At 41.0% G+C, this 27,011-nt stretch overlaps 1 protein-coding gene across 6 annotated transcripts; it reads left to right on the top strand.

Annotated features, from left to right (window-relative positions):
• zbtb24 (zinc finger and BTB domain containing 24) lies at positions 1-25,765 on the top strand. 6 transcript variants are annotated; one of them, XM_087983002.1, is made up of 8 exons: positions 108-143; positions 2,722-2,821; positions 5,442-6,427; positions 6,999-7,166; positions 7,734-7,817; positions 18,583-18,666; positions 19,988-20,069; positions 23,691-25,765. In XM_087983002.1, the coding sequence occupies exons 3-8, from the start codon at positions 5,479-5,481 to the stop codon at positions 24,538-24,540; spliced, it is 2,217 nt and encodes a 738-aa protein (XP_087839128.1). In that variant the 5' UTR covers positions 108-143; positions 2,722-2,821; positions 5,442-5,478; the 3' UTR covers positions 24,541-25,765. The 6 variants fall into 6 exon arrangements, with proteins under 6 accessions (XP_043543047.1, XP_087839128.1, XP_043543046.1 ...); XM_043687112.2 differs by lacking the exons at positions 108-143; positions 2,722-2,821 and adding an exon at positions 1-41; XM_043687111.2 differs by lacking the exons at positions 108-143; positions 2,722-2,821 and adding an exon at positions 1,257-1,369.
• Positions 25,766-27,011: the final 1,246 nt, after the last annotated feature.

Here is a 27,011-nt window from a genome sequence, read left to right as displayed (position 1 = left end):
GAGTCGCCGTGCCGCCGCCGCCATCTTGTTGGTGCCGCAGGGTAAGGTCCCGGCAGCGGAGCGTCCACCGTTTCACCTTTAACCCGATCCCCGCTTTGCGCGCACTTGAGAAACTCGGCTGGTCTTTCACCTACATTAATCCTGTAAATACATTCACAAACCCCGAGTTCAGGAAACACTCCGCCTCAGAAAAAAATACTTTTAATTCTTCGCCTGAGAGTCAGTGAAAGGAGAGGGGCCTTGGCGCAAACTTCAAACCCCAGCAACTCAGGGGGAGTGGAGAGGGGAGGGAGGGGAGAGAGAGAGAGAGAGGGGAGGGAGGGGAGAGAGAGAGAGAGAGGGGGAGAGAGAGGGAAGGGAGGAGAGAGAGAGAGGGGAGGGAGAGGGGCAGGGGAGGGAGAGGGGCAGGGGAGGAAGAGGGGCAAGGGAGGGGAGGGAGAGAGGGGTGAGGGGGAGGGGAGGGAGAGAGAGGGGAGGGAGGGGAGAGAGAGAGAGAGGGGGAGAGAGAGGGGAGAGAGAGAGAGAGGGGGAGAGAGAGGGGAGAGAGAGGGGAGAGAGAGAGAGAGGGGGAGAGAGAGGGGAGGGAGGAGAGAGAGAGAGGGGAGGGAGAGGGGCAGGGGAGGGAGAGGGGCAAGGGAGGGGAGGGAGAGAGGGGTGAGGGGGAGGGGAGGGAGAGAGGGGTGAGGGGGAGGGGAGGGAGAGAGGGGGAGGGGGTGAGGGGGAGGGGAGGGAGAGAGGGGTGAGGGAGAGGGGGAAGGGAGGGAGAGAGAGGGGGAAGGGAAGGAGGGGTGAGGGAGGGAGAGGGGTGAGGGAGGGAGAGAGGGGCAAGAAAGGGGAGTGGGAGAGGGGCAAGGAGGGAGAGGGAGAGAGGGGCAAGAAAGGGGAGAGGGAGAGAGGGGCAAGAAAGGGGAGAGGGAGAGAGGGGCAAGAAAGGGGAGAGAGAGAGGGGCAAGAAAGGGGAGAGGGAGAGAGGGGCAAGAAAGGGGAGAGGGAGAGAGAGGGGCAAGAAAGGGGAGAGGGACAAGGAAGGAGAGAGGGAGGGAGGGAGAGAAGGGGAGAGGGGCAAGGAAGGGGAGGGAGAGGGGCAAGGAAGGGGAGGGAGAGAGGGAAGGAATGGGGTGATAGAGGAAGGGAGGGAGCGAGGGGAAGGAGAAATAGACAGAAAGGGGGAAAGGAGAGAATGGGGTAGTGGAGAAAATGGGGAATGTGTAAATTATCATGTGGTTGATAGTGTGGAAGGACACAGTAAATTACATGGAGATATCAGTGGATCGGCAAGGTTTGCAGAAAACTGGCAAATGATATTTAATCTTGAGATTAAGCAGAATACACAGGAAGCAGTGGATATAATGTATTTGGATTTCCAAAGGTATTTAATAAGGTACACAAATATCTGGTCGGCGTGGAAGGATTGGACCGAAAGGTCTCTTTCCATGCTGTACATCTCTATGACTCTTAACAGAAGTCAAAGAGTTGGCATAAGTGGGAGTATTCAGGATAACAGCTTGCAACCAGTAGAATTCCATAGGGATCAGTACTGGGGCCACAGTTATTTACAATATACATTCATGACTTGGACAAGGAAAGTTGATATGCTAGATCCAAGTTTCTAAGTAACACAAAATTAAGGTAGACAAATATTAGGGATGGCACAAAAAGGCTACAGACGCATTTGGATTGGTTAAGTGAAAGGGCAAAAAATTTGGCGGATTGAATATAATGTGAGGTTCTGCACTTTGGCAAGTACAATAGGAATATTATTTAAAAGGAGAAGGATTGCAGAATGTTTACAGCTCGGAGTAATTTGGGAGTCCTCATGCATGAATCACAAAAAGTTTGCATATAAGTTCAGCAGGTACTAGGGAAAGAAAATGTAATATTGGCTTTTATTTCAAAAGGAACAAAGCATAAAGATAGGGAAGCTTTGATAAAACTGTTCAAGGCACAAGTCATACCGCAGCAGGAATACTGTGAACAGACTTGGGCCCCTTATCTAAGGAAATATGCTAGTATTGGAGGCAGTCCAGAGAAGCTTCACTAGGTTGATACCAAGGATGGATGGACTGTCTTTTGAGGAGAGATTGAATAGGTTGAGCTCATCAAAATTTTGAAGAATTTAGAGATAGCGTGATTGAATTGTACAAGATTCTTTGGAGATTACATAAGACAAATGTAGAATGGTTGTTTCACCTTGTGGGAGAGTCCATAGAGTCATAGAGATGTACAGCATGGAAGCAGACCCTTCGGTCCAACCCGTCCATGCCAACCAGATATCCCAACCCAATCTAGTCCCACCTGCCAGCAACTGGCCCATATCCCTCCAAACCCTTCCGATTCATATACCCATCCAAATGCCTCTTAAATGTTGCAATTGTACCAGCCTCCACCACATCCTCTGGCAGCTCATTCCATACACGTACCACCCTCTGCATGAAAACGTTGCCCCTTAGGTCTCTTTTATATCTTTCCCCTCTCACCCTAAACCTATGCCCTCCAGTTCTGGATTCCCCAATCCCAGGGAGAAGACTTTGTCTATTTATCCTATCCATGCCCCTCATAATTTTGTAAACCTCCATAAGGTCACCCCTCGGCCTCCGACGCTCCAGGGAAAACAACCCCAGCCTGTTCAGCCTCTTCCTGTAGCTCAGATCCTCCAACCCTGGCAACATCCTTGTAAATCTTTTCTTAACCCTTTCATGTTTCACAACATCTTTCCGATAGGAAGGAGACCAGAATTGCATGCAATATTCCAACAGTGGCCTAACCAATGTCCTGTACAGCCGCAACATGACCTCCCAACTCCTGTACTCAATACTTCAGAGTAAGGATGTGTCCAATTAAGACAAAGATGAAAAATGTTGTGAATCTGTAGAATTCTTTACTACGGAGTGCTGTCAAGGCTGGGTCATTAAGTATATTGAAGGCTGAGATAGATGGATTTTTAGAGGAATCAAGGGGAAAGACAGGAAAGTGGAGTTGAGAATTATCAGATCATGATCTCATTGAATGTCAGACTAGACAGTACTTCTGCCCTTATGTTAATCGTGTGAAAGTTGTCAGAGGAATATACACTTGAGCTAATGTATTCAGCTGGGCTACAGGCCAGGAATGGATTATTTTGTTTTGCCTGTTGCAAGGACAATGATCTCCTGTTGTGCTGTAAATATTCTACATGAAGGGGGAGACATGGGTTAAAGTGGATAAAGACAGATAAGAATAGAGAAGATAGGATACAAATGTAAAGAGAGAACCATTGATTGGATATAAAGTGAAGTACAATATAAAGAGGGAGACACAAGATAAAGTAAGGGAAGCATATGATAAAGTGGAAAAAAAGGATAAAGTGATGAAAAAAAACAGACCAGGGATAAATGTGAAATATTTGCAGTTCTCAAAAGATTCTGAACACTCATCTTCCCATTTTATGTTCCGTAAGGTATCTGAAAAGACTGGGGAAGCAGAGTCACTCAGTAGTGATTCTTCACTGTTGTGAGCACACCTTTATTGGTTATCATTGCCTCGTTTTGTACATGATGACAGTGACAGCACTTCAAAAAGTACTCAATTAGCTGCTAAGCATTTTGAGATGTCCTGAGATTGTAAAAGGTTCTCTGTGAATATAAATTTGGTCTTTTTATGTGGCTGAAAATTTTCAAATATTTTATATAGGCATATTCAAAAGATTTCTACCATTGGCAGATATGAGAGATACCTGGGATAAAATGAGACAAACGAATGGAGTAAAATGTAGACAGATACAAAAAATTATCATGTGGTTGATAGTGTGGAAGAACAACCAGAGAAAATTCAGCGATAATTTTAAAGCATTGGAGTTTTGCAGTTTTTAGCAAGAAGATATGATATACTTTTAATTTTTTAAAAATGGGAATTGTTAAAATATATAGTTGTATTTTTAGGAGAAAGCGAGGTCTGGAGATCACAGTCGAGAGTGTGTTGCTGGAAAAACAGCAGGTCAGGCAGCATCCAAAGAGCAGGAGAATCAACGTTTCGGGCATAAGCACTTCATCAGGTTTTTAGTTGAGCTAGCAAGTCTGCTATGTCTAGAGTATGTACCTTGCTGATGTTGCTGTACTAAATTGCTGCAAGTGTTATTGCTGTCCAGTTTTATTTCAACAATACGTATGCTGCAGTTGGGTGGCTGGGAGGTGGATTGATGTTACAGAAGCAAAAGCTGGTTTTAGTGCAGTGGGATTATCTGCTAAATGAAAGTGAATTCTCAGGAACTTTGCCTGGGATAGAATAAATCAAAAAGCTGTGTTTTGTCAGGGAATCTGGTATTTTGAAGTTCTAAGGAATTAACTTTGAAGTTTTTTTGAGATTTGATACAGATGATTATCACAGATTGTCCTCCCGTAAAAGTGTTTCTGACTTAAGGAAAAGTGAAATGAATGTTGACAAATTTTAAAATTGATTTAAATGTGTGAATATGTATGTGAAGGTATTAGATACAGAGAAACATATTTTGTAAACTTTTTACTCAACTTTCTTACATCACAAGCCTGTGAAAGTGGATTAATTGTTTGTACTTTTCCCTCTCCATGTATGAGCAAGTTGTCAAGGCAATATAAGACAGCATTATGCATTGAAATCTGGCTGCTTTGCCTGAATGTTTCAACGTGTGTGTTTGACATCCATTCAGAGAAATGGAGTTTAACCATGTATTTTGTTTTATTGGAAGATTAAAGAATTCAAATGTAGTGATAAGTTTGAGTGTAACTGTAGTAGACCACAGTTGGAGTGATGTATTTCGGGCTGCATGCTATAGGATACTGAGACCTTTGTAGATGGTATAAATTCCTGATGAGGAAGTTACTTTGTATAGGCAAATAATAGATTGGTCTGTTTTTATTGGAACTCAGAATGAAAGAACTTTGCATTAGACATGTTAGAATTAATGCAATTTTAAACAATGCAATTAGAAGCTGACTGGTTCCAGTATTTGAGGGAGCTGGACAAGGGGATGTAGATATGTGTTTACAGCGCACTATATAGGAAGCTTTCTACATTATCTTAACATTTATAACTGGAGGTAAACGTTGTTGGTCAGCATCTGGATTACTGAGGAACACATGACTTATATTCCTTGTTATCACTAGAATTTCATGAAACAGAATATTTAGTCACATTTCTATATCTGACTGACATTTTAGATTATGAAAAGTGCCCAGCACTAAAGTTATAGATTTTGCTCTTCCAAACTTGATGTATGTCAGGAAAACATGTTAAGCTGTGGAAAACACTGAAATGAACCGTTGGTGATTACACTAAAGTGATCAAGTAAGAGTAACATAAATGTGAATATATCTAAGGTTTAATGCATAAAATATACCACATAGTTATCAGCAAAAACACAAATGGCAGTTGGGATCTGTACTGCTGAATCAAAAATACTGACTATTTACATGTTCTTTCATTGGTAGGTACATGGGGATGTATGTTTGACTGAGTGCCATCAAGATGGATGAGACATTGCCTGCTGTTTCACCTGCTTCTTCTCTCATCATTCAATCTAAGACTCACAAAGACACAGTTTTAACTAACTTTGAAGAACAAAGAAAAAGAAATTTCTTGTGTGACATCACTTTAATTGCTGAGGATGTTCATTTCAAAGCACACAAAGCACTGCTTGCTGCTAGCAGTGAATATTTCTCTCTGATGTTTGCTGATGAAAGCCAGCAAGGTCAAGGTATCTATATGCTTAATGGAATGGCAGCAGATACCTTCAGTGCTGTGCTGGAATTCATATACACTGGTCGTCTGAATGTTGCTGAAAAGTCCATTGAGCATATTGTGACCATTGCTGAGATTCTGAAAGTGAATGATTTAATTAAAGCATATTCAGACTATCAGGACAACCACTTACATGTTAAGGTATCATTGGCTTCCAATGGAATTAAAGTGGTAGTTGTGGATCCCAATGTTGATAATGATCAGCCCTCAAAGCCAAAACGCAAAAGGGGAAGACCCCGGAAATGTGAACAGCTGCAAACAGAAAGGACTGAAGCTGACAGTGGGACTCCAACTGACCCACAAGAACATCTGAGCACATTGGAAGAACCTACAGATGAATCTCATTGTAAAACAGGCAATAAGGTTACCAATGAAGGGAGACAAAGCTGTCAGATTTCAGAACCAGAAACCTGTTTTGATGCTAACGCAGTTTCACAGACAGAAGGTTATGAACGTAAATTAACGGCGGTGGGTCGCAGCCGCTATAGCAACCGTAGAATTCAGAGGCCTATTAAGTTAATGGGGTACAAGCTTGGCACAGTAGAGGAGGAACAAGAGGAAATGAAGAAGCGAGGGAGGAAGAGAAAGTATCCGGATGTGGAGGCTAGATGTGAAGACTGTGATAAAGTATTCAAAAATCACCACTTCTTGGCCACACATCGAAGGACACACACAGGTGAGCAATGAGCAGCCTTTTTAGTTTTGTGATTGGGGGAGCTTTGAAACGGGTAATTCACCCAGCATGACAGTCATAGAAAAGTTATTCCTTTCCCCAGTGCCCTAATCCCATACTCAGAACCTGTAAGAAAATGTGAACTTTTCAATATTATAAGTTTTTAAAATTTATAACCTTGTCTTTACTAATGATTGCATATTTTTGCAATTTATGCTTATTAAAATGGCCATTGTTTATTTGGTATGTCCGATGTCATAAATTTGTTCCTAAACAATGAGAAAGTACTGTCTTCTGTTTCCATTTTTTGTTCCTGTTTTAATAGCATAAGACTTAAACCTACCATTTGGGCTGATAAAATCCACATTTCAGTCCCTAGATTTGACAAAACATATGTTTCCCTGCCTAAGTGCTTTCTGTCCAATGGACTATCAGCAGGTGCTGCTAACCCTCAGGCCCGCTGTTATCTTGTGTTACTATACAACTGAATCTCACCAATGACATAAAATATTGTCATAAGGTTGGATACAAATTTTGAGACTTAAATATTCACTTCAATTTTTTTTTGTGGTAGGTGAACGTCCTTTTAAGTGTTTTGAATGTGGTAAAGGATTTTCACAGAAGCACACGCTGCAGGTTCATGAGCGAATGCATACAGGGGAGCGCCCTTATCACTGCACAGTTTGTGGAAAGGCATTGACCACCAAGCACTCTTTGTTGGAGCACATGAGTCTGCACACAGGTAATTGCGCTGCAACTTATCTTTTAAGCCTAATTTAAATAACAAAATGGACATTACCATTAATAGGTAAACTGCCATTATGGTGCATTGCATTGTAGTGATTTGCTCCATGATACCTCAGAATCAGGTGATGTTAGTGTAGTAATAACCTAATTACAATTGAGCAGATGGCCATTTCACTCATTTGAATTCATGTCAGCTCTCTGTAATGATAGCAATCAGTCCTTTACTCCTACTCTATACTGGCAAACCCTGAAAGTTTATCTCTCAAATGCCGATTCAGTTATTGTATGCTGACGTAGAAGTCTAGCATTTTGGAATTTTAAATGTTTCAATCAGATCCCCTGTCATCCCTCTAAACTGTAGTTTAAACAGGCCAGGTCGAACCAGCCTCTCTTCACATGACAGCCATTCCATCTCCATAAGTTAGTGAACCAGTTGGGTTTCATGGCACAGTATTTGTCCCACTATCTGGTCATTACCACATTGATTTTTGTGGAAGATTCTTGTTTTATTGTCTATCTCTTCAGAAAGCCTTCACTAAAAAATATTTTTTTCCATTTTTAGGAAAGAAAGCTTTTAATTGTGACCAGTGTGGGAAGGTTTTTACTCAGAGAAGACAGTTGAAGAGCCATTACAGAGTCCATACAGGTATAACTTTTTTATTCATTCACAGAATGTGGGCATCGCTGGCTAAGCCAGCATTTATTGTCCATCTCCAACTACCCAGAGAGCAGTTAAGAGTCAAAGAAGTAAAAATACAATGTCGTAGATGTTATACTAATCTTCCACCCTGTCTGATGCCTCAAGTGGACAGAAAAGATTTTAAAGATTTCATTCAGAGGATGTGGGCATCATTGGCTAGGCAGGCATTTATTGTCCATCCCTAACCTAAAGCTGTGAGTCTGGAGTCACTTATAGGTCAGACCAGCTAAAGATGGCAGATTTCCTTTCCAAAAGGATACTGGTGAACCAGTTGGGTTTCATGGCACTGTATTTGCCCCACTATCTGGTCGTTACCACATTGAGTTTTGTGGGAGAGTGCATATTTAACTACTATATTTTCTATGCCATACCAAATTAAACAGTAGTTCGTTTATTGTGATGGGCTTTGTGATACCTGAGGGCACGTGAGATGCTGTATAAATACAAGCATTTCTTTTTAAACTTTCCCAAGGCACAGGAATTTTACGAAACAAAGTTAACAGAAAAAGGATACACAAAGAACCGTTATGGTAGATACCAAAAACATGGACTAGAGGTAGGTCTTAAGGAACATCTTAAAGGAGGTACGCACATTAGAGGGACAAAATGACTTAATGAATGAGTTCAGAGTTTAAATCATGAGCAGCTGATGCAAGCCTCCCCCCCCCCAACCCCCCACCACCACCATGGTAGACTGTGTATGTGCAAAGGTCAGAACTGAAGAAGTGCAAATATTTAAAGCGTAGTAGGATTGGAGGAGATCATAGAAATATAGAGTGCCAAGTTTATGGAGGATTTGAAAATAAAAATGAGGAGCTGATAAGGATTTGATCAATTAAACTTGATCCCTTGTTACTGTTCAGAAGTAGACATCAGAAAAAAAGGATTGGTTTGAGTGTATTTCATACATTACTCTCTAAGTTCATTTTCTTCTACAGTGTAGTATTCTTATATTTGGTGCTGTAATGAAATCCCCTGTTCATATCTACTTTTTGTACTGAGCAATTCAGCATTCTATAGCTGCTACACTTATTGAACAGTTAGTTCAAATAGTTGTTTGCTGGCTGTATTTAATTCTGCCCAACATTAGGAGAGGCTTATTACAATGTTCTCAAGAAGTCACTCAGCACAGTTCAGGAGTCACTGAAGTGGAGTTCAAAAGTTATGTTTGTTAGAGAAAGAGACAAGAACTGAAGTAGACTCCATGCTAGGCACTACTACTGTAAACAATGCTGTTAAAGGTAGCTGAACTATGTGTATTTTGTGTAGTGAAGACTCAGGGAAGAACTTGAGCAATTGAATAGCTCTGCATAGGAGAATGGGAGAAAGTCCTGGAAGTAGTACACAGAAAAAGCTGAGTACTACTAATAGTTCAATTCAGCTGAGAGCTGAAAGGTCCACAAGCAGGATTTCCTGGATGCGGTTGAGCAAGATCAAAGCTCAGGGGAAAAAAAACTCAGGGGCAGTTTTAGCTTGGTAAAGCCAGCATTTGCCAAAAAATTGGAATTATTCTTGTGCAGTTTCAGAGTCCAGGATGGACTTTGGCGAGGAGAGTGATTGATCAGAATGGGAACTTTGGAGTTACTGGGACACTCCAAAGCTGGGCAATTCTTGAGAGGGAATTTCAAGGTTAGATCAGCAAAAGTGAGGATTTGTAATCCCTTGTGAAGTTTATCAATAATTTGGTGACCCACTGCATCGATAACTTGGGTGGGGAGGAGGAATTGTTAAGAAATCCATTGGATCTGTTTTGATTACATTTGCTAATTGATATGCTCTGTGGGATATTCAATCACAATCTGTTACCCATTCTAATGACATGTTAATTCTGGTTGTTAGTAAATGTAGATTGTATGACTGTTCCAACACAGTACAGTAAATTTTAGTGTTGTAGGTTCAAAACTGTGGAATCTTATGACTTTATTCTCTTCATAAGTCTCCTGGATCTCTCAATTTATGCAGCAGGCAGTGAAGAAGTCAAATGATATGTTAACTTTGATCGTGAGAAGGTTTGAGTACAATGGCAAGGATGTCTTGCTGCACCTGGTATAATACCGCAAAACTTTGTTTCAAGTCCAGTATATGATCACAAAATGGATTAGATCGTGGACTGAGATTCAGAAACCCATCTATTGGGAAACAAATTGACTTGTGTAGGACTCATATAATTGTACACAGAAAAAGCTGAGTACTACTAATAGTTCAATTAGTGAAACCTCATCTGGAGTATTGTGCGCAGTTTTGGTTTCCTTATCTGAGGCAAGATGTTCTTGCTCTAGAAGGAGTGCAGTGGAGGTATACCAGACTGATTCCTGAGATAGCAGGACTGGCATATGGAGAATCAATCTGTTAGGACTATAATCACTGGACTTTAGAAGAATGAGGAAGAATTTCAAACAAACTGTAAAGTTCTAACCAGACTAGACAGGGTGAAGACAAGATGGATCTTCTTGACAACTGAAGAGTCTAGAATCAGGGATCACAGTCTAAGGATACAGAGTAGGCCATTTAGGACTGAGATGAGGAGACATGACTGGAATTCTCTCCCATGGAAAGTGGTTGAGGCCAAAATGTTTTCAAGGAAGAGTTATTAAGGCTAAAGGGATCAAAGGGTATGGGGGAAAAAGTGGCAAGAGGGACTGAGTTAGATGATCAGCCAATAGTGGGTGGCACGGTGGCACAGTGGTTAGCACTGCTGCCTCACAGCGCCAGAGACCCGGGTTCAGTTCCCGCCTCAGGCGACTCTGTGTGGAGTTTGCACGTTCTCCCCGTGTCTGCGTGGGTTTCCTCCGGGTGCTCTGGTTTCCTACCACAGTCCAAAAATGTGCAGGTTAGGTGAATTGGCCATGTTTAATTGCCCGTAGTATTAGGTAAGAGGCAAATGTATGGGTGGGTTGCGCTTCGGCAGGTCGGTGTGGACTTGTTGGGCTGAAGGGCCTGTTTCCACACTGTAAAGTAATCTAATCTAATCTAGTCATATTGAATAGCAAGTGGGCTTAAAGAGCTGAATAACCTACTCCTGTTTTATATATTTCTTCTTGACTTAAAACTAAAGGTTGCTGGGGAGATCCAAGAGGGCGGCGATCAGATAGGTCTGCTGTGCTGGGCTCTACATCATAACCGAAGTAAAGTGGTGCTTTTACCTCCGCCTCACTAGCTGTCTATAAGGAAAATTAGGAAAATAAAGTAAGACAAAAGCCCTAGAACCTTTTAAATACTGATCCTAATGTTTTGGGAAGAAGTTGAAGATGAATAAAGGAAAGGGAGTGTGAGGGTCGCAGAAGCAGGGCACTCCCCTACAATGCCGGGCACACCTGCAGCCGCAGCCCTAACTCCTGTGGTGGTGCTTTGGATCCCATTGGAGCAATAGAACTTAGTCTCGGAGTTTGTAAAACTCTGAAAGAAAATCGATTTGGTGCTGGAACCGATCTCTGCCATGCTACAAAAGCATGAGTTGGTGATTCAAACGCTTGATTGATGTGTTAAGGCAGTCGAACAAAGGACCACAGCGTTGGAGACCGTGGCGGAGAATTCGGAGGTGAGGATCCGAAGGCTGGAAAGCCAGTTTCGGACCCTGCTGGTCTAGGTCGACAAACTTGATTCTCAAGGTAGAAGGAAGAACTTATGGACAATCGGGCTCCCGGAACATGACAAAGGTGAGAACCTGGTCAGCCTCCTGGCAGTGACTCACCCAGTTTCTGGGGCTGGGAAGTCGAGTCAGGCTGAATGTGTGTGGAACAGGCCCACTGGATCACGATGCACAGGACCAGGTCAGATCAGCGTCCCTGCCCGATCCTAGTGCAACTCCAATGTTACAAGGAGAAACAAATGATAATGGAAGCCTCCAGAAGGCTGGGAAAAGACTCGCAGTCCCTGGTACACAAGGGGTTGAAAATGATGTTCTTTTAAGACTTCTATATGGCTGTAATCAAGGAGAGGAAATCTTTGGATAAAGTCAGGAAGAGGTTGAAAGACCTGAATATCCAGTACTCTGTGAGGTACCTAGCAGTACTGCACTTTAATCATGGAGGGTCGATTTACAACTTTGACTCAGCAGAGAAAGTAAGGGATTTCCTAGACTCTTTGAAATAGATGGTCTGGATCAGAAAATACTATGGACAACGGTATATCCTTTGGTCTCATGATTGTTGGTTTTTTAGGCTTAGCATTGCTTTGATGTGAAATTCCCCCTTTTGTTTACTAATTCCTGTTATTCCCTTGTTTTCTCTGCGTTTGGGATGGTTATCTCTTTTATTAAGGACAAATAGGATTGATGTATGGAGGGGATGGGTTGGGCATCCACTTTTAATTTTCACGTGTAAATAATAGGTTTTCTTTGTCTCTGTGGTGCTTGGGTTTGGGGCGTGGCTTTAGCTGGAAGGAACCATGATGGTTGTAGGGATTGAGACGAATGCCCCCTATAGGCGAGGGGGAATCTTCAGTTATTTGTTGTTTGTATGTTTGTTTGTTTAATTTAAGAGTAGTGGTTAGTTTTTGAGTTTTTGTAGTATTTGTAGTGGTAGTTTTTAGATTTTATAAATCCTGCTTTTTCTCCATTTAGCGCACCATGAGTAAGCTTCCACCTCTTGGAGGGCCGCGGGCCGCTTTGGGCAGTTATGACTAGTGGTTTGTTTAGATGGTGCACCTGGAACATAAAGGGGAGCCATTCCCTGATTAGAAGAAACCTCAGAAAGGAGAGGGTTGACATCACCCTGCTATAAAAAACACACTTGAGTGACAAGAAACATTTGAAATTACAGCAGGGAGGGTTTGGTAGGGTATTCTTCTCCTCTTTCAACTTTAAAAGCAGAGGAATGGCCATACTAGTACAGGGGAACCTCCCATTTCAGATAATAGACCAAGTTAAGGATGAACATGGGCGGTTCATCAAGGCCTCAGTACATGGGAATGAATATGGCATCCTGAATGTCTCTTGACCCCCCCCCCCCCCCGTGCACCCCCTTAAATTCTTAATCGACCTATTCTCCAAGTTGATGGCTCTTAGGGTGTGCCATACGGTTATAGGAGGAGACCTATCCATCTCATGGACCCTGAGGTGGACAGGATGCCAAAGGGTCTCTCGGGGATCTCGCCGCAATCCAGACGGTTGGTGGACTTACGTGGGGAGTTGAGATTGGTGGATGTTTGGACATATCTCCACTCTAATGGACTTTTACTCCAACCCACACAAATGCCGCATAAGAATTGATATGTTCTTTGTTCCATTGATCTGTCTGGATTCAGTGTTATGATTACATTAGATTCTCTACAGTGTGGAAACAGGCCCTTCGGCCCAACAAGTCCACACCGACCCTCCGAAGAGTAACCCACCCAGACCCATTTCCCTCTGACTAATGCACCTAACACAATGGGTAATTTAGCATGGCCAATTCACCTAACCTGCACATCTTTGGAATAGAAACATGGCATTGGCACATGGATCCATTTCTTCTGAAGGATAGCACATTTATAGAGTACTTCACGAGGGAGTTTAGGACCTTCTGGGACATTAATTCGGGTACTGCCAGTAACCCATCAATTTGGGAGACTACCAACGTTTATTGAGATGCTTAATTATTTCATGCTCAGCTGAAGGCAGCCAAATTGGCATATTATGATAGACTGTCTATGGCTAAGCTCCAGCGGGTCACAGCTCTCCAGGCTACTCTGAATTCAGTACTTAACCCAGGCGGCGAAGAGAGAGGTCTCCTTTGCGAAATAAAGGATCTTTGAATATGGTGATAAACCAAGTAGATACCTGGCATGTTTGACCAGGAATAAAAGAGCCCCACAGTCCATTGTGTCCATTATGGAGAGAATTTGTACTATTACTCACAAGTCTAAAGAAATTAATGCAAAATTCAGGAGATTTTACGCAGAGTTATACTAGTCGGAGGGTTGTGAGGATGGAGTAGCAAGGATGGAATCCTTGTTTGAGAAACTGGCCCTCCCAGGTATAAATGTAGAGCAAGCCTCCCTTTTGAATGCACCCTTAACAATGCAAGAAAATCCAGAGGTGATAAGGCAGCTCCAAAGTGGCAAAGCACCTGGCCCAGCCAGGCTCCCATTGGCCAAGCCAATATTGGGTGTGTACAAACACTCATCCAGTCAGGACTGCATTTTGCCGTCTCTTCTTCTCCCTTATTCGAAAGAGTGGGAAAGATCCTGAGGATTGTGCCTCATACAGACCCATCTCACTGCTGAATGTAGATTTTAAAATCCTGTCTGATATGTTAGCTTTGAGATTGGAGAAAGTACTGCCTACTATCATAAAGGAAAACCAGACAGGTTTATTAAGGGTCGTAGCTCTTCCAATAATATCAGGAGAGTGTTGAATATAGTACAGGTATGTCAGCAGAGGTCAGTTCCAGGCTTGGTGGTCTCCTTGGATGCAGAAAAGGTGTTTGACCGGGTGGAGTGGCCATATCTTTTTGGTGTCCTGGAATGTTTTGACCTTGGGTCGACTTTGGCTAGGTAGGTTGCAGTGCTGTATAATAACCCTATAGCGCAGTCCTTACAAATGGCGTAAAATCAGATAATTTTAGCATTGGGAGAGGCAGCCGACAACAGTGTCCTCTCTTGGTGCTGCTGTTCGCTTTAGTAATCGAACTGTTGATGGAGGCTATTCAGAAGGACTCTAAAATAGTTGCCGCGGAAGTAGGAATGGGAAAGCACAAAATTACTGTCTACGCTGATGAGGTTCTTCTCTTTTTGGCTAACCCGAAAAGTCATGTTTGGCATGTTCTGGGGGTATAAAATTAATTTTACAAAATCGGAAGTCATGCCTGTGGGGGGCTTGGTGGGAGTGCCTGACCTGGAGGATGGAGCACAATTTCCTGTCCGGTGGTCACAAAAATGTTTTCTTTACTTGGGTATTTTTATTAACCCTGCTTTCCACCAGCTGTATACAACTAACTTTGTGCAACTATTTGAAAGGATAAAACAAGATCTTCAGTGTTGGGAGGAGTTACCAGTATCATGATTTGGCCAAATAGCCCTGATAAAAATGAATGTTCTTCCTCGGTTACTTTACCCCATGGAGAATGCTCCAGACGTTGCTCAGACAAGTGCTGCAGAGACTCAGTGGCTGGCTTGGATCCTTCATTTGATGTCGTAGATGCCCTCTGATTAAATTCACCAAATTGCAACTCACACAGGATATGGGGGGGGGGGTAGATCTCTCAACCTTTAAGCGATACCAAATAAGCGACTTATTGTCCTATGTGAGTGACTGGGTGTAGAAGGATCCGAGGTCGATATGGCTTGATATCGAGGCCACGCAGGCAAGGTGTCCCCTCCTTAATTTGTTATTTATGGATAGGATGAAATCTGTTTTTGAGCATTGTATAAACACAGTGAAAGCATGGAGGATGATGCGGCAGGGCGAGGGCAACCTGCATAAGACTTCACCATTTACCCACTTAGTTAGAACCCCAGGATTCAGGCCGGGGTCAATCAATTCCGGCCTTAAAGCAAAGGAGGTCAAGGGATTCTCCTGTTTGGGAGACCAATTTGAGGGAGAGGTCCTGATGTCTTTTGATCTGCTAAGTCACAAATATGGGCTACCCAGCTGGGATCTCTTCCGTTATTTTCAGATTAGGGATTATATGCAAAGAAGGACCACGCTTTTAGCTCAGCCCTACAAGCCCGACATGGAGAGAAGAGTGCTCCCGTGCGCGGGCACTCTCTTGGTGAGTACACTGTATCATTCACGGAGAGGATGCACCTTGGAAGATATGTTGAGACTCTACGGAGTCTGGAGTTAAGAATTAGGTGTAGAACTTCCGTATGAAACATGGGAGGACAAATGGGAGAATGTGAAAAAAATCAAGATATGCAATAAAGTGCAGGCTATGCAATTGAAGATTCTCCACAGAGCCCATATGGCCCCAGAGCAATTAGCAAAATTCAGGAAAGGAGCATCTCCAGGATGCCCTAAATGTAAAACAAGCACCGGCGCCCTCACACATTGTCTGTGGTCGTGTCATAAGATCTGTAGGTACATAGTGAATGAGGTGGAGGAGATCCTAGGAATTGAAGTTAAGGTGGACCTGGTATCCCTTCTTTTGGGACTGCCGAATTTGCCTTCACTAGATGAATACAGCAAGAGCTTATTCAGCATTCTCACGTATTGTGCAAGGAAGAACATTTTCATGAGCTGGACCTCAGAAAACCACCAGGTCTCATGGGGTGATGCAGATTAGTGATTACATTAGATTAGATTAATTACAGAGTGGAAACAGGCCCTTCGGCCCAACAAGTCCACACCGCCCCGCCGAAGTGCAACCCACCCATACCCCTCACCTAACACTACGGGCAATTTAGCATGGCCAATTCACCTGACCTGCACATCTTTGGACTGTGGGAGGAAACCGGAGCACCCGGAGGAAACCCACGCAGACACAGGGAGAACGTGCAAACTTCACACAGTCAGTCGCCTAAGGCAGGAATTGAACCCGGGTCTCTGGCGCTGTGAGGCAGCAGTGCTAACCACTGTGCCACCGTGCCGCCCCTGGAGCACATTCGCCTGGATTTTCTTACGAATACGGTGCACCAGAAAACAGAACTATTCTATAAGATGTGAAGGCCAGATTTGGCAGTCTGGGAGCCTTTTGGGGAGAAAGCTTGAATAAATACGGATAGAATAATTCATGCTGCCATGGATGGGAGTCTCGGCGGGGTGCGTCAGGTGGTGTAATTTTAAGTTAAGCTAATTTAAGTTGATTTAATCTAATTTGACCTAATCTAAGTTAGGTTAGTCCAGTATAATTTAATTTAAACTAATTTGTAAAGTTCAAATATTTATCAAATTGTAACATAGAAAGATTGTTCTGTACCTTTATGATAGTTTCGGTTTTGTTTTGTAGAATAGTAGGTAGTTTATTGTTAATGTTTTTGTACATAAGATTGTTGTACTACCTCTTATACTTTTATAATTGTAAAAAATAAAAACCTTTTCAACAAAAAGTTGCTGATTCCTAACCAGATCATTACATAAATTTGCTGGTCAAGTCTGGGATCATAATAGAGGTTTGCTTATTTTGCACGGTAGTTTTCCTCTTCTTCGCTATGCCATGTCTTAAGATCAAACAATGTCCTTAAGAGAAGTTCTCCTTTCCTGGCTATTTTAAAATTTGTGCATGCTGGTTACTAGTGCCAAAAAAAACTGATGTTATTATAGAGATTTCTGCAGCTGGAGCTAGTAATATAAGCCATAGTACTATTAAAGATAGTCATGAGAAATGGTCATTTGTGAAAGGATTACTGCAAGTAATTTCCATTACATTCTGGTGCCAGATTTACAATGTCTACAACATCACATTTATGCGTTTCACAACCCTTGATGAGATGTCCATTATAGAATAGAAATTACTGTTGGTAAATCAGAATATGAATTTTTAATATATTAACCATTTGAGTTAATACCTTCATTAAAATTTAATAAAGCAAGTTATTTCATGGACTAGTTGAATGGTTATAGTATGGAAGAAGATCATTTGACCTAACATAGCTGTGCCAAGTCTTTGTGAGAGCAATTCAACTTCATACAGTCCCTTGACTTTTCCCCATAGTCCTGCAATTTTTTTCTCTTCAGATAATTAACCAATTCCCTTTTGATGACCACAATTGAATTTTTTCAGGTACCAGACTTAACCACCTGCTGTCTACACAAGTTATTCCTCTTGCTTCTTTTGCCATTCATATTAAACCGATGTCATCTGGTGTTTGGCCCTGCTGGGTTCACGGCAGTCAGTTGGTAAAAACGAAAATCAGAAGTCAATCTCGAGTCAGTTTTATTTATAAATTGAAACATTACATATTTATGGCGATTAACGGTCCAAGTAGCACCAGTGTCAATAAATATCTCTTTATGCTTCTTTGGAAATAAGTAAACAAAATTAACCAGTTGACAGTCCCTTGAAGGGCCATGTGACTCTTTATACACCTGTAAAACCCATTCAAAACAAATAGATTTATTTAAAAATGTGACTGATATACTCTGGCCCCTTAAATAGACCAGAGTATATCTTTATACTCTTTGAAGAAATATTTTGCCTTTTTAAGGGCCTATCATTTGGGAGGCAGGTAGGACTTCAAACCAGACCAGAGATAGGAACACAACCACAGAACCACAAGAACCCCCAGTTAATTTGTTTACAGTGGTATTTTAATCAGTTTGTATTGACGTGCTATACCACATCTCGGAGCCAGATGGGATATCAGTCTGACCCTTCTCGCCCAGAGGTAGACACATTACCACTGTGCCACAGGACCCCTCCATGATCCACAATTCTTCTTGTAACAAAGGATAACATCTCATTATCCTTCTTGATTATGAGCTGTACTCACGTACTAACCTTTCGTGACTCATGCATGAGAACAGCTAGCTCCATCTGAGCTCTGAATTCCGTAGTCTTTCTCCATTTTAGTAGTTCTTGGCTTTTTCATTCCTCCTGCCAATGTGAATAGCTTTGCATTTTCCCTCATTGTACTCGCTCTACCAGATTTTTGCCCATTCACTCAACCTGTCAATATTCATCTGCAAATTTAGCTATCATGTCTTTGCTTCCCTCATCTAAGTCATTGTTGTGAATTGTAAAAGCTTTGAGTCTCTAGTAGAGAGTCCTATGAATTTGCATATATACAGCAATAGATTTGTAAAATATATTGTTTTATAATGTTGTAATTTTTCCCACTACCTGTTTGCCAGGTCAGTCTATGCCTGAATGTGTGCACTGTCATCGTAAATTCATGGATGCTGCTCAGCTGAAGAAACATATGAGAACACACACAGGTAATGTGCACTGTGAATGATAGATAGCACAGGAATACATTTTTGGAAAAATGTGGGAATAAATGAGAAGCCAATGGTGAAATGGGACAGAATATTTGTCTGAGCCAAAGAAATCTCACTTCTTTTTCACGATAGTTTGTTGGAGAATATTCTCAGATAAGCAGTTTGATAATGTAGAAATCAGTTGTAAAATTCATGTTGGTGGCAGGATGTATATCTGATTGTTGATGGTGTTTACCTGAAAAGTGATCATGTATCTGTGCATAATTATTGAGGCAACAGGTCAATATTGAAATGAAGGGGTCCAGAGTGGAATTTTAAGAGTTCTTAAACAATGACTGTAGGGAGGTGTGAGTGTCAACTATTGCTAGAAATGTGCTGGACTTGTTGGGACAAATAGATAGAACAAAACAAAAATACCACGTTGTGGACGACAGACAACAGGGTGTAGAATGGAAGGAGTGATCAAAGATCAAGCAATGGCATGAAGGTCAAAGACAAGAGGAAGGGGCGCTGCGTGCTTGCAGTCACAGAAGATGTTATTGACCTTATGAGGGCAGTTGTAGTCCTCTGAGGAAATATAACTGGATACTTTTGAGAGAGGTAATAATGGAGCAATGTGTTTAGGAACCTTGGAGATAAAGATATTTATAAATGGAGGTAGCTGACAAGGAAAGCAAATTGTGGATATTATTTTAGAGTTGAGGTGACAATAGAACATGGAAAGAAATGGATGAGTTTGTGACTAAAGACAGTTGTTTTAGGATATAGCAAGGTAAGAAATAACAAATCACCAAATGTGTCAGAGAATTAAGTACATGGTTGTTTGACAGTTGTTATCCCCTTATTGTGACGATAGAAAAGACTTCATTTCAGATTTACTTCATCCTGGACTAAAACCGAACTGTTTGACACCAACACTGCTGTTTTCTGTTATTAGGACAATTATTTTCACAGGATCACAGAAGTATTACAGCCCAGAAAGAAGCTACTTCGCCCACAGTGCCTCATTATATGAATATCATTAGCTAGTGCCAATATCCTGTTCCCCCCCCCCAAACCGCCAGCCAATGGCTTCTTGAATGCCTCAATTGAATCTTGATGCATTTTCAATTTAGATGAGCACAACAATTCATTTAAAGGTGTAGAAACTAAAGGATTAGCATTGGCACTCACGAAATGAACTGTAGATGCTTGAAATGCACGGGATGTTCTTCAGCATGAAACTTAGGTTACTGTTTCACGGAAGCACCTGTCAGAAAATTATAGAGGCACGTAACCAACTATGACAATAATGTTGACCTGTCTTTTGTTCTTTCAGGCGAGAAACCATTTACATGTGAGATTTGTGGTAAATGTTTTACTGCAAAGAATACCCTGCAGACCCACATCAGAATCCACAGGTATATTCTGTTGAGTATCGAAGCTTTAACATGATTTGAATATTAAAAGACACTTGTAGTGAATTAACCCATTTTCCATATTTAAGCATAACTTGTATTACTACTCTGTTGAAGAAAGAGGAAGCTTATTTACCAAATAAATACTTTTTGTTTCTATAACCCCTTTCATGAGCTGGGGACATTCGAAAATGCCTTATGTTATGATGTGCTTTTAAAGTCTAGTTGCTGTTGTACAGAAACATGGTAGCCAGTTGGTGTGTAGGAAGATCCCAATTCCACTATGTTGGCTGACGGATACTGAGCAGAAAAAAGGCCTGCAGCACTAAAGTGTGACCATTATTAAATTTGATCACAGCTGATTTGCACTTGAACACCATCAATAAAAACCCTTACCTAATGAAAATACATCAAAATCTTGTAAGCTGTTATTGTTGGAATTTCTGTCTTTTTGGAGAGAGTGCCAGATTTTACTATCCTTTTGAGTGCAATAATTTATCTTGATTTCACTGTCAAATAGCCATTCATTGATTTAAAGAATGTGTTCTTAATTCCCCAACTGAATAATAGTTTATTGATATGCATTCTATCAGATTATGTTAATATTTAAAATACTCAAGTCTTCTCTGTTTAAGAGAACAAAAGCCAAGTCTAAGTGTCTGCTCTCATTATTTAATCCTCTAAGCCTTGGTACAATTCCAGTGAATTTGTGCTGCATCCAATCTGAATGTGAAAGATCTTTACTGAGGTGCCAGGCCCAAAGGTGAACAAATTACTCCAGGTGGGATTGAACAAGGCTATATAACTATGTAGCATCCCCTTCATTAGTTTTCCAACCTCTCTGTCATTAAACTATTTTATTGCTTTCTGTCTGTTGTCTAAATCATTTTGCTTCTTTATACTACCTCTTTACATGCTATTTGTTTTCCTTTGATCCACAACAGTTGACTCACACCAATCCCTGTTGAACTCTATGTCCCTTTACTTTACTCATTTAGTAATATGTTTCCTTTTACAACTTTCTTCTTCAGCACACTCTGTTAATGGTACTTTCTATCTTAGTTGTATCAGTATGTTTGGATGTCATAGAATTACAGAATGACACATTTCAGCTCATTCTGCCTGTGCCTGTTCTTTGAAGGAGTTACTCAGCAAATTCCATTTTTCCGTACTTTTCTATATATTTGGACATTTTCCATTTCAACTCTCTACCCAATTAATTTCTGAAACTTATAATTAAATCACCTGAATCCTCGCCAGCCTTAGCTCATCTGCTGCTCAAATCTCTTAGTCATCTCTTTATTACCTCTGGACTTGACTGTTTCCAATGTGTTCCTGTCCAATCTCCCATTTTCAACCTAAGTACATTCAAGGCCATCCATTACTCTGCTCCTCATGTGCACATTTACGTCATGTCATGCATGTTCGCATCAACTCAACTGATTCATGTTCATCTATCAGTCTTGTGCTCACTGACCTAAGTTTGCCGTTCATGCATCCTTATTTTTAAATCTCTTCACTCTTTGTTTCTCTATCTAAGTTATTTCTTCCAGCCTATTGCATTTCATTGTCTGCACTCCTTGAATTCTACTTGTTGACCATTTCTGATTTTAATCACTGGACCACTGCCAACCACGTTGTCAGCTGCCAAAGTCTTAAACTGTGGAATTTTCTCCCTAAATCTCTCATCCTTTAAGGTTCTCTTTTCCTCTTTGATTAATTTTTGCTTATCCTCTTAAGTCTGTGGCATTCCATTGCTACAGGAAACCCTTTCTTGTTTATCAAACTCTTTCATGGTTTTGAACAACTCTATTGAATCTCCTTTTAACCTTCTTTACTCTAAGGAGAACACTATCAACTTCTCAAGTCTCTCCATATAACTGAAGTCCTTTGTTCTTGATTCCAGCACACTAAATGTCTTTGCATCTTCTACAAGTCCTTAACATCTTTTATATAGAGTGTGGTACCCAAAATTGGACACACTACCCCATCTGAGGTGTAACTAATGAATTATCAATTTAGCTTCATTTCCTTGCTTTTGTTTTCCAGCCATCTGGTTCTGAATTTTCACTGCGGGTTCAGTTCCTGCACGCACTTTAAAATTGTACCTTGTAATTTATATTGCCTGTGCTCATTGTTCATTATAGAGTGCTAACTTGGACTTCAGTAAACCCTTCAACAAGGTTCTGCATGGTGGCTTAATTAGTAAAGTTAGGTCACATGGGATTCAGGGTTAGCTTGCCAATTGGACACATAATTGGCTTAACGGCAGGAGACGGAGAGTGGTGGTGAAAGGTTGCTTTTTGACTGGAGGCCTGTCACCAGTGGTGTTCTATAGGGATCGGTTTTGGGTCCTCTTTTGTTTGTCATTTATGTAAATGATTTGGATGAAATATAGAAGACATGTTAGTAAGTTTGGGGACAATACCAAAATTGGTGGCAGAGTAGACAGTGCAGAAGGTTTTCTAAGATTACTAAGGGATCTTGATGAAATGAGTCAATGGGCTGAAAAATGGCAGATGGAGTTCAATCTGGATAACTGTGAGGTATTGCATTTTGGTAAAACAAACAAGGGTAGGGTTTATATAATTAAAAATAATGCCTTGAGTAGTAGTGTTGTAGAACAGAGGGACCTAGGGATTCGAGTACAAAATTCTTTGAAGTTTGTGTCAAATATAGATAGAGTTTTAAAAGGGTATTTGGCACACTTGCCTTCATTGCTCAGTCCTTTGAATACAAGAATTGGGAAGTCATGTTGCGGGTGTACAAGCCATTGGTAAGGCCTTTTCTGGAATACTGTGTCCCGTTCTGGTCACCCAGTTATAGGAAGGTTATTATTAAGCTGGAGAGGGTTCAGAAAAGATTTACCAGGATGTTGCTGGGTATGAAAGGTTTAAATTACAAAGATAGGCTGGGACTTTTCTCTGGGACCTATCTCTATAAAGATAGGCTGGAGTGTAGAAGGTTGAGAGGCAACTTTATGCAGTTTATAAAACGAGTATAGAGAGAGTTAATGGTAGTTGTCTTTTCCCTAGGATGGGGGATTTCAAAACTAGGGAGCACATTTTTAAGGTGAGTGCAGAGAGTTTTAAAAAAGACACGAGGGGCAAATCTTTTACACATAGGGTGATTGACATGTGGAATTAACTTCCTGAGGGAGTAGTGGATGTGGATACAATTACAACATTTAAAAGACATTTGGATAAGTACATGAATAGAAAAGGTTTAGAGGGATATGGGCCAGCGGTAGGCAGGTGGGATTAGTTTAGTTTGGGATTATGATAGGTATGGACTGGTTGGCCGAAGGGTCTGATTCCATGCTGTATCACTGTGACTTGGTCGCATTAAATGTCATTTGCCCTGTATCTGCCGATTTCGCTATTCTGTATCTTCTTGAAGTCTGTTGCTTTTTTAAATCACTGTTTTCTACTTCTCAATGTTTTGTGTCATCTGCAAACAATTAAAATTATTCCCTATACTTTCAAGTGTAGGTTATGTGTATGTATCAAAAAAGGCAGTGGATCTAATACTGTCTAGTGTCAAAATACTATTATTCCTAGCAAAGACAAAGTAATATTTTTTTAAATTTTATGCGTGGAAATTAATGTACGATATTTGTTCTAGGGGAGAAAAACCCTTTACCTGCACTATATGTGGAAAATCCTTTGCTGATCCAAGTGCTAAAAGACGTCATGATGCCATGCACACAGGAAACAAGCCTTTTGTGTGTCCAACTTGTCATCAGCGATTCACTCGAGCTGACAATCTTAGGTCTCACATGAAGATTCACAGCAAGGAGAGGAAAAACAGTGAGATCATTAATGTTCCAGCTAATGGGGATGCAGAAGGAGTGAAGACTATCTTGCAACTGCAGCAGTACCAGCTTCCTACTGTAGGTGAACAACAGATACAGCTGGTGGTAACAAATGATGTTGACAATATTAATTTCATGCCCAACCATGGACAGAGCATTCGTATTATTTCGGCAGAGGGATCACAGAGTCTACCTAATGACCAGGCTTCAAATTTGGCTCTGCTTACTCAGCAAGGAGAGCATATGCAGAACCTGACTCTGGTAGCTCAGCCTGGCCAAACAGACAACATCCAAACCATTGGCATGGTGGGAAACCAGCAATGTCCAGGCCACCCAGAGCATATGCATGTGATCACATTGACGAAAGAGGCAATGGAGCACCTCCAGGGTCAAGCTCAACAACTGCAGATAACACAGGGGAGATCACAGCCTATTAGTCTTGGGCAGGAGCCCACTCAGCCAGTTCATTTGAACCAGGAAACAGCACAGCATCTTCAACAAGGTCGATCAGCAGATGTTTCTGATCCATCAACTCAAACAATCTCTGTGAACCAATCTTCACAACAAATGCAAGGAGAGCCACTTGCAGATCAAACATTCCAGTTGCAAGCGGACAATGTTTCTTACCTTTACACTACTAACTTAGTTACACACAGCTAGAAAAATCAAAAAATGTAGTTGCAACTGTTTACTGAAAATAGGATAATGATTATGTAACTAAGAGGTTATCACATAATCTGTGATATTCACAGTCACAGTTTATCTTTAATATAGCACTCTATTGGTCTATTTTAAGAATTCATTTGAAAATTGATTTGTTCCAAATTATTTTCTCCTCTTTGCTTTTACTTCTTTGAAGGTTTCCCATTTTCAATCTTACATAATATTATGATGAATTTTCTTTCCCCTCTACTTCCTATTCTCAAAATCAGAGTGGAAAGGAGGAATGAAATGATTTGCATATTCTTGATATGCAATTTGAAGATTGATATCCTCATTAAACTTTTTCTTTAAACAAGTTTCCTGAAAAACATGCTTCACTCTTGGTCAGGTCAACACAAAAAATTTAAAACACCCAAATAGTTCAGAAGAGGCTCATGTTTCATTTATCTGTTTTCTGTTGTGCCTTTTCATAACCAATCTTAAACTTGAATGCGTTACAACAAAATTAACTCCTCCTAATTGCTGCTGTCCTTTATAGTGTTTTTTAATTAAGTGTCAATATGAATTTTTTAAATATTACAATTCTCATCAACTCATGGTTTAAAATTCATTGTGTCTAAATGATTCACATCACAGAATGCAAAGTACTTGTATGATTATGTGGCTAACTTTTGTTTTAGGAGATGAACATTTAAAAGATACTGCATCACTAACTCAGGAATAACATTATTAGAAATATTTTCTTTTGCAACTTTAAGATATATTTTGTGATACAGTACCTCAAGTTGCATCTTTCTGCTCTCTGTTTTCAAGCTTCAGCTTCTGATGATGCTGTGGATATAATTACAACTACAGTGTGTTTTCTTCTGAAAAAGAGATCATATTTTACAAATAAATTCACTTTTTGCTTTAAATATCGCACACAATCTTGTTTATGTGCCTAAGCATATGATTGGCTTCAATTTGTTAGCACAAATACGTGGGTGATTAGCATCTCTGATAGCTACATCTCAGTTGTGTAAACTGCATAATTTATATTAATACAAAGCATCCAGAATATTTTATAATATAAATATTGAAGAATACTATAATTTGCATACTGCCACCATTTGCTGATGGGGGATCAATCTGCAGACCAAATGTTTTGTGCAGCAAAACATTGTAAATAATTATAACTTTTAATAAATGTATGTGCTTTTGATAGAGTACATATTGATTGCCACATTGCAGTTATTCCAAGCTGCCGCTAATACAGTGCAAGTCAAATTTGTGTCCAGTTTGTTTCTTACAGCAATCAGTGTTTGTTTCATGGTCACCATTACTGAGATAAGCATTCAATTTCAGATTTTATTAACTGAATTTAACTTTCATCAGCTGCCATGGTTGGATTTGATCCTGTGTCCACGGGATATTAAACTCCACCTCTATATTACTAGTTAGTGACATGACCATTACAGCAGCACAGATGGATCACAGCTTGGTATGGCAACTGCTCTGCCAAGACTGTAAGAAATTAGAGTCATGATCGCAGCCCACATATCACACAAACCAGCGTCCACCCCATTGACTCCATCTACACTTCACGCTGCCTTGGGAAAGGAACCAATATAATCAAAAAGTTTCTTCCACCCAGGTTATACTGTCTTCTTCCACCCTTTTCCATCTGGCAGAAGATACAAAAGTTTGAAAGCACATATAAACAGACTTAAGAACAATTTCTCTGTTGTTATCAGACTTTTGAATGGGCCTTGCATATAGAGAGTCATAGAGAGATGTACAGCATGGAAACAGACCCTTCGGTCCAACCTGTCCATGCCGACCAGATACCCCAACCCAATCTAGTCCCACCTGCCAGCACCCGGTCCATATCCCTCCAAACCCTTCCTATTCATATACCCATCCAAATGTACCAGCTTCCACCACTTCTTCTGGCAGCTCATTCCACGTACATACCACCCTCTATGAAAAAGTTGCCCTGTAGGTCTCTTTTATATCTTTCCCCTCTCACCCTAAACCAATGCCCTCTAGTTCTGGACTCCCCGACCCCAGGGAAAAGACTTTGTCTATTTATCCTTTCCATGCCCCTCATAATTTTGTAAACCTCTATAAGGTCACCCCTCAGTCTCCGACGCTCCAGAGAAAACAGCCCCAGCCTGTTCAGCCTCTCCCTGTAGCTCAGATCCTCCAACCCTGGCAACATCCTTGTAAATCTTTTCTGAACCCTTTCTTTAGCACACAAAACAAGGTTTTTTTCTCTGTATCTCAATACATGTGACAATAATAAATCAAATTTTATTGAGTTACCTAGAAGGTCCAACCTTCTCAACCTCTCCCCTTGCCTGAGAGGTGGTGACCCTCAATCTTACTATCAGCCATCTCTAATGCGACAAGTCCTATGCTCCTGTGAAACTATGGTGACTTTACGAATATCAATAGGCCATTGTCTCCCCAAATGCTTGAAATGCAAG

This window comes from Chiloscyllium plagiosum, unplaced genomic scaffold (assembly GCF_037043375.1).
Source record: "Chiloscyllium plagiosum isolate Xiang-an unplaced genomic scaffold, Cpla_swu_hap1 HiC_scaffold_3, whole genome shotgun sequence".
NCBI lineage: Eukaryota > Metazoa > Chordata > Chondrichthyes > Orectolobiformes > Hemiscylliidae > Chiloscyllium > Chiloscyllium plagiosum.
This window is presented reverse-complemented; position numbering and strand designations above follow the sequence as displayed.

Excerpts from the sequence above, each read along its gene's own strand:
- zbtb24 (XM_043687112.2), top strand. The coding sequence starts at position 5,479 with ATGGATGAGACATTGCCTGCTGTTTCACCTGCTTCTTCTCTCATCATT. Across the intron at positions 7,818-18,582 it reads CCATTACAGAGTCCATACAG|GTCAGTCTATGCCTGAATGT; the intron begins GTATAACTTTTT and ends CCTGTTTGCCAG. Across the intron at positions 18,667-19,987 it reads ACATATGAGAACACACACAG|GCGAGAAACCATTTACATGT; the intron begins GTAATGTGCACT and ends TTGTTCTTTCAG.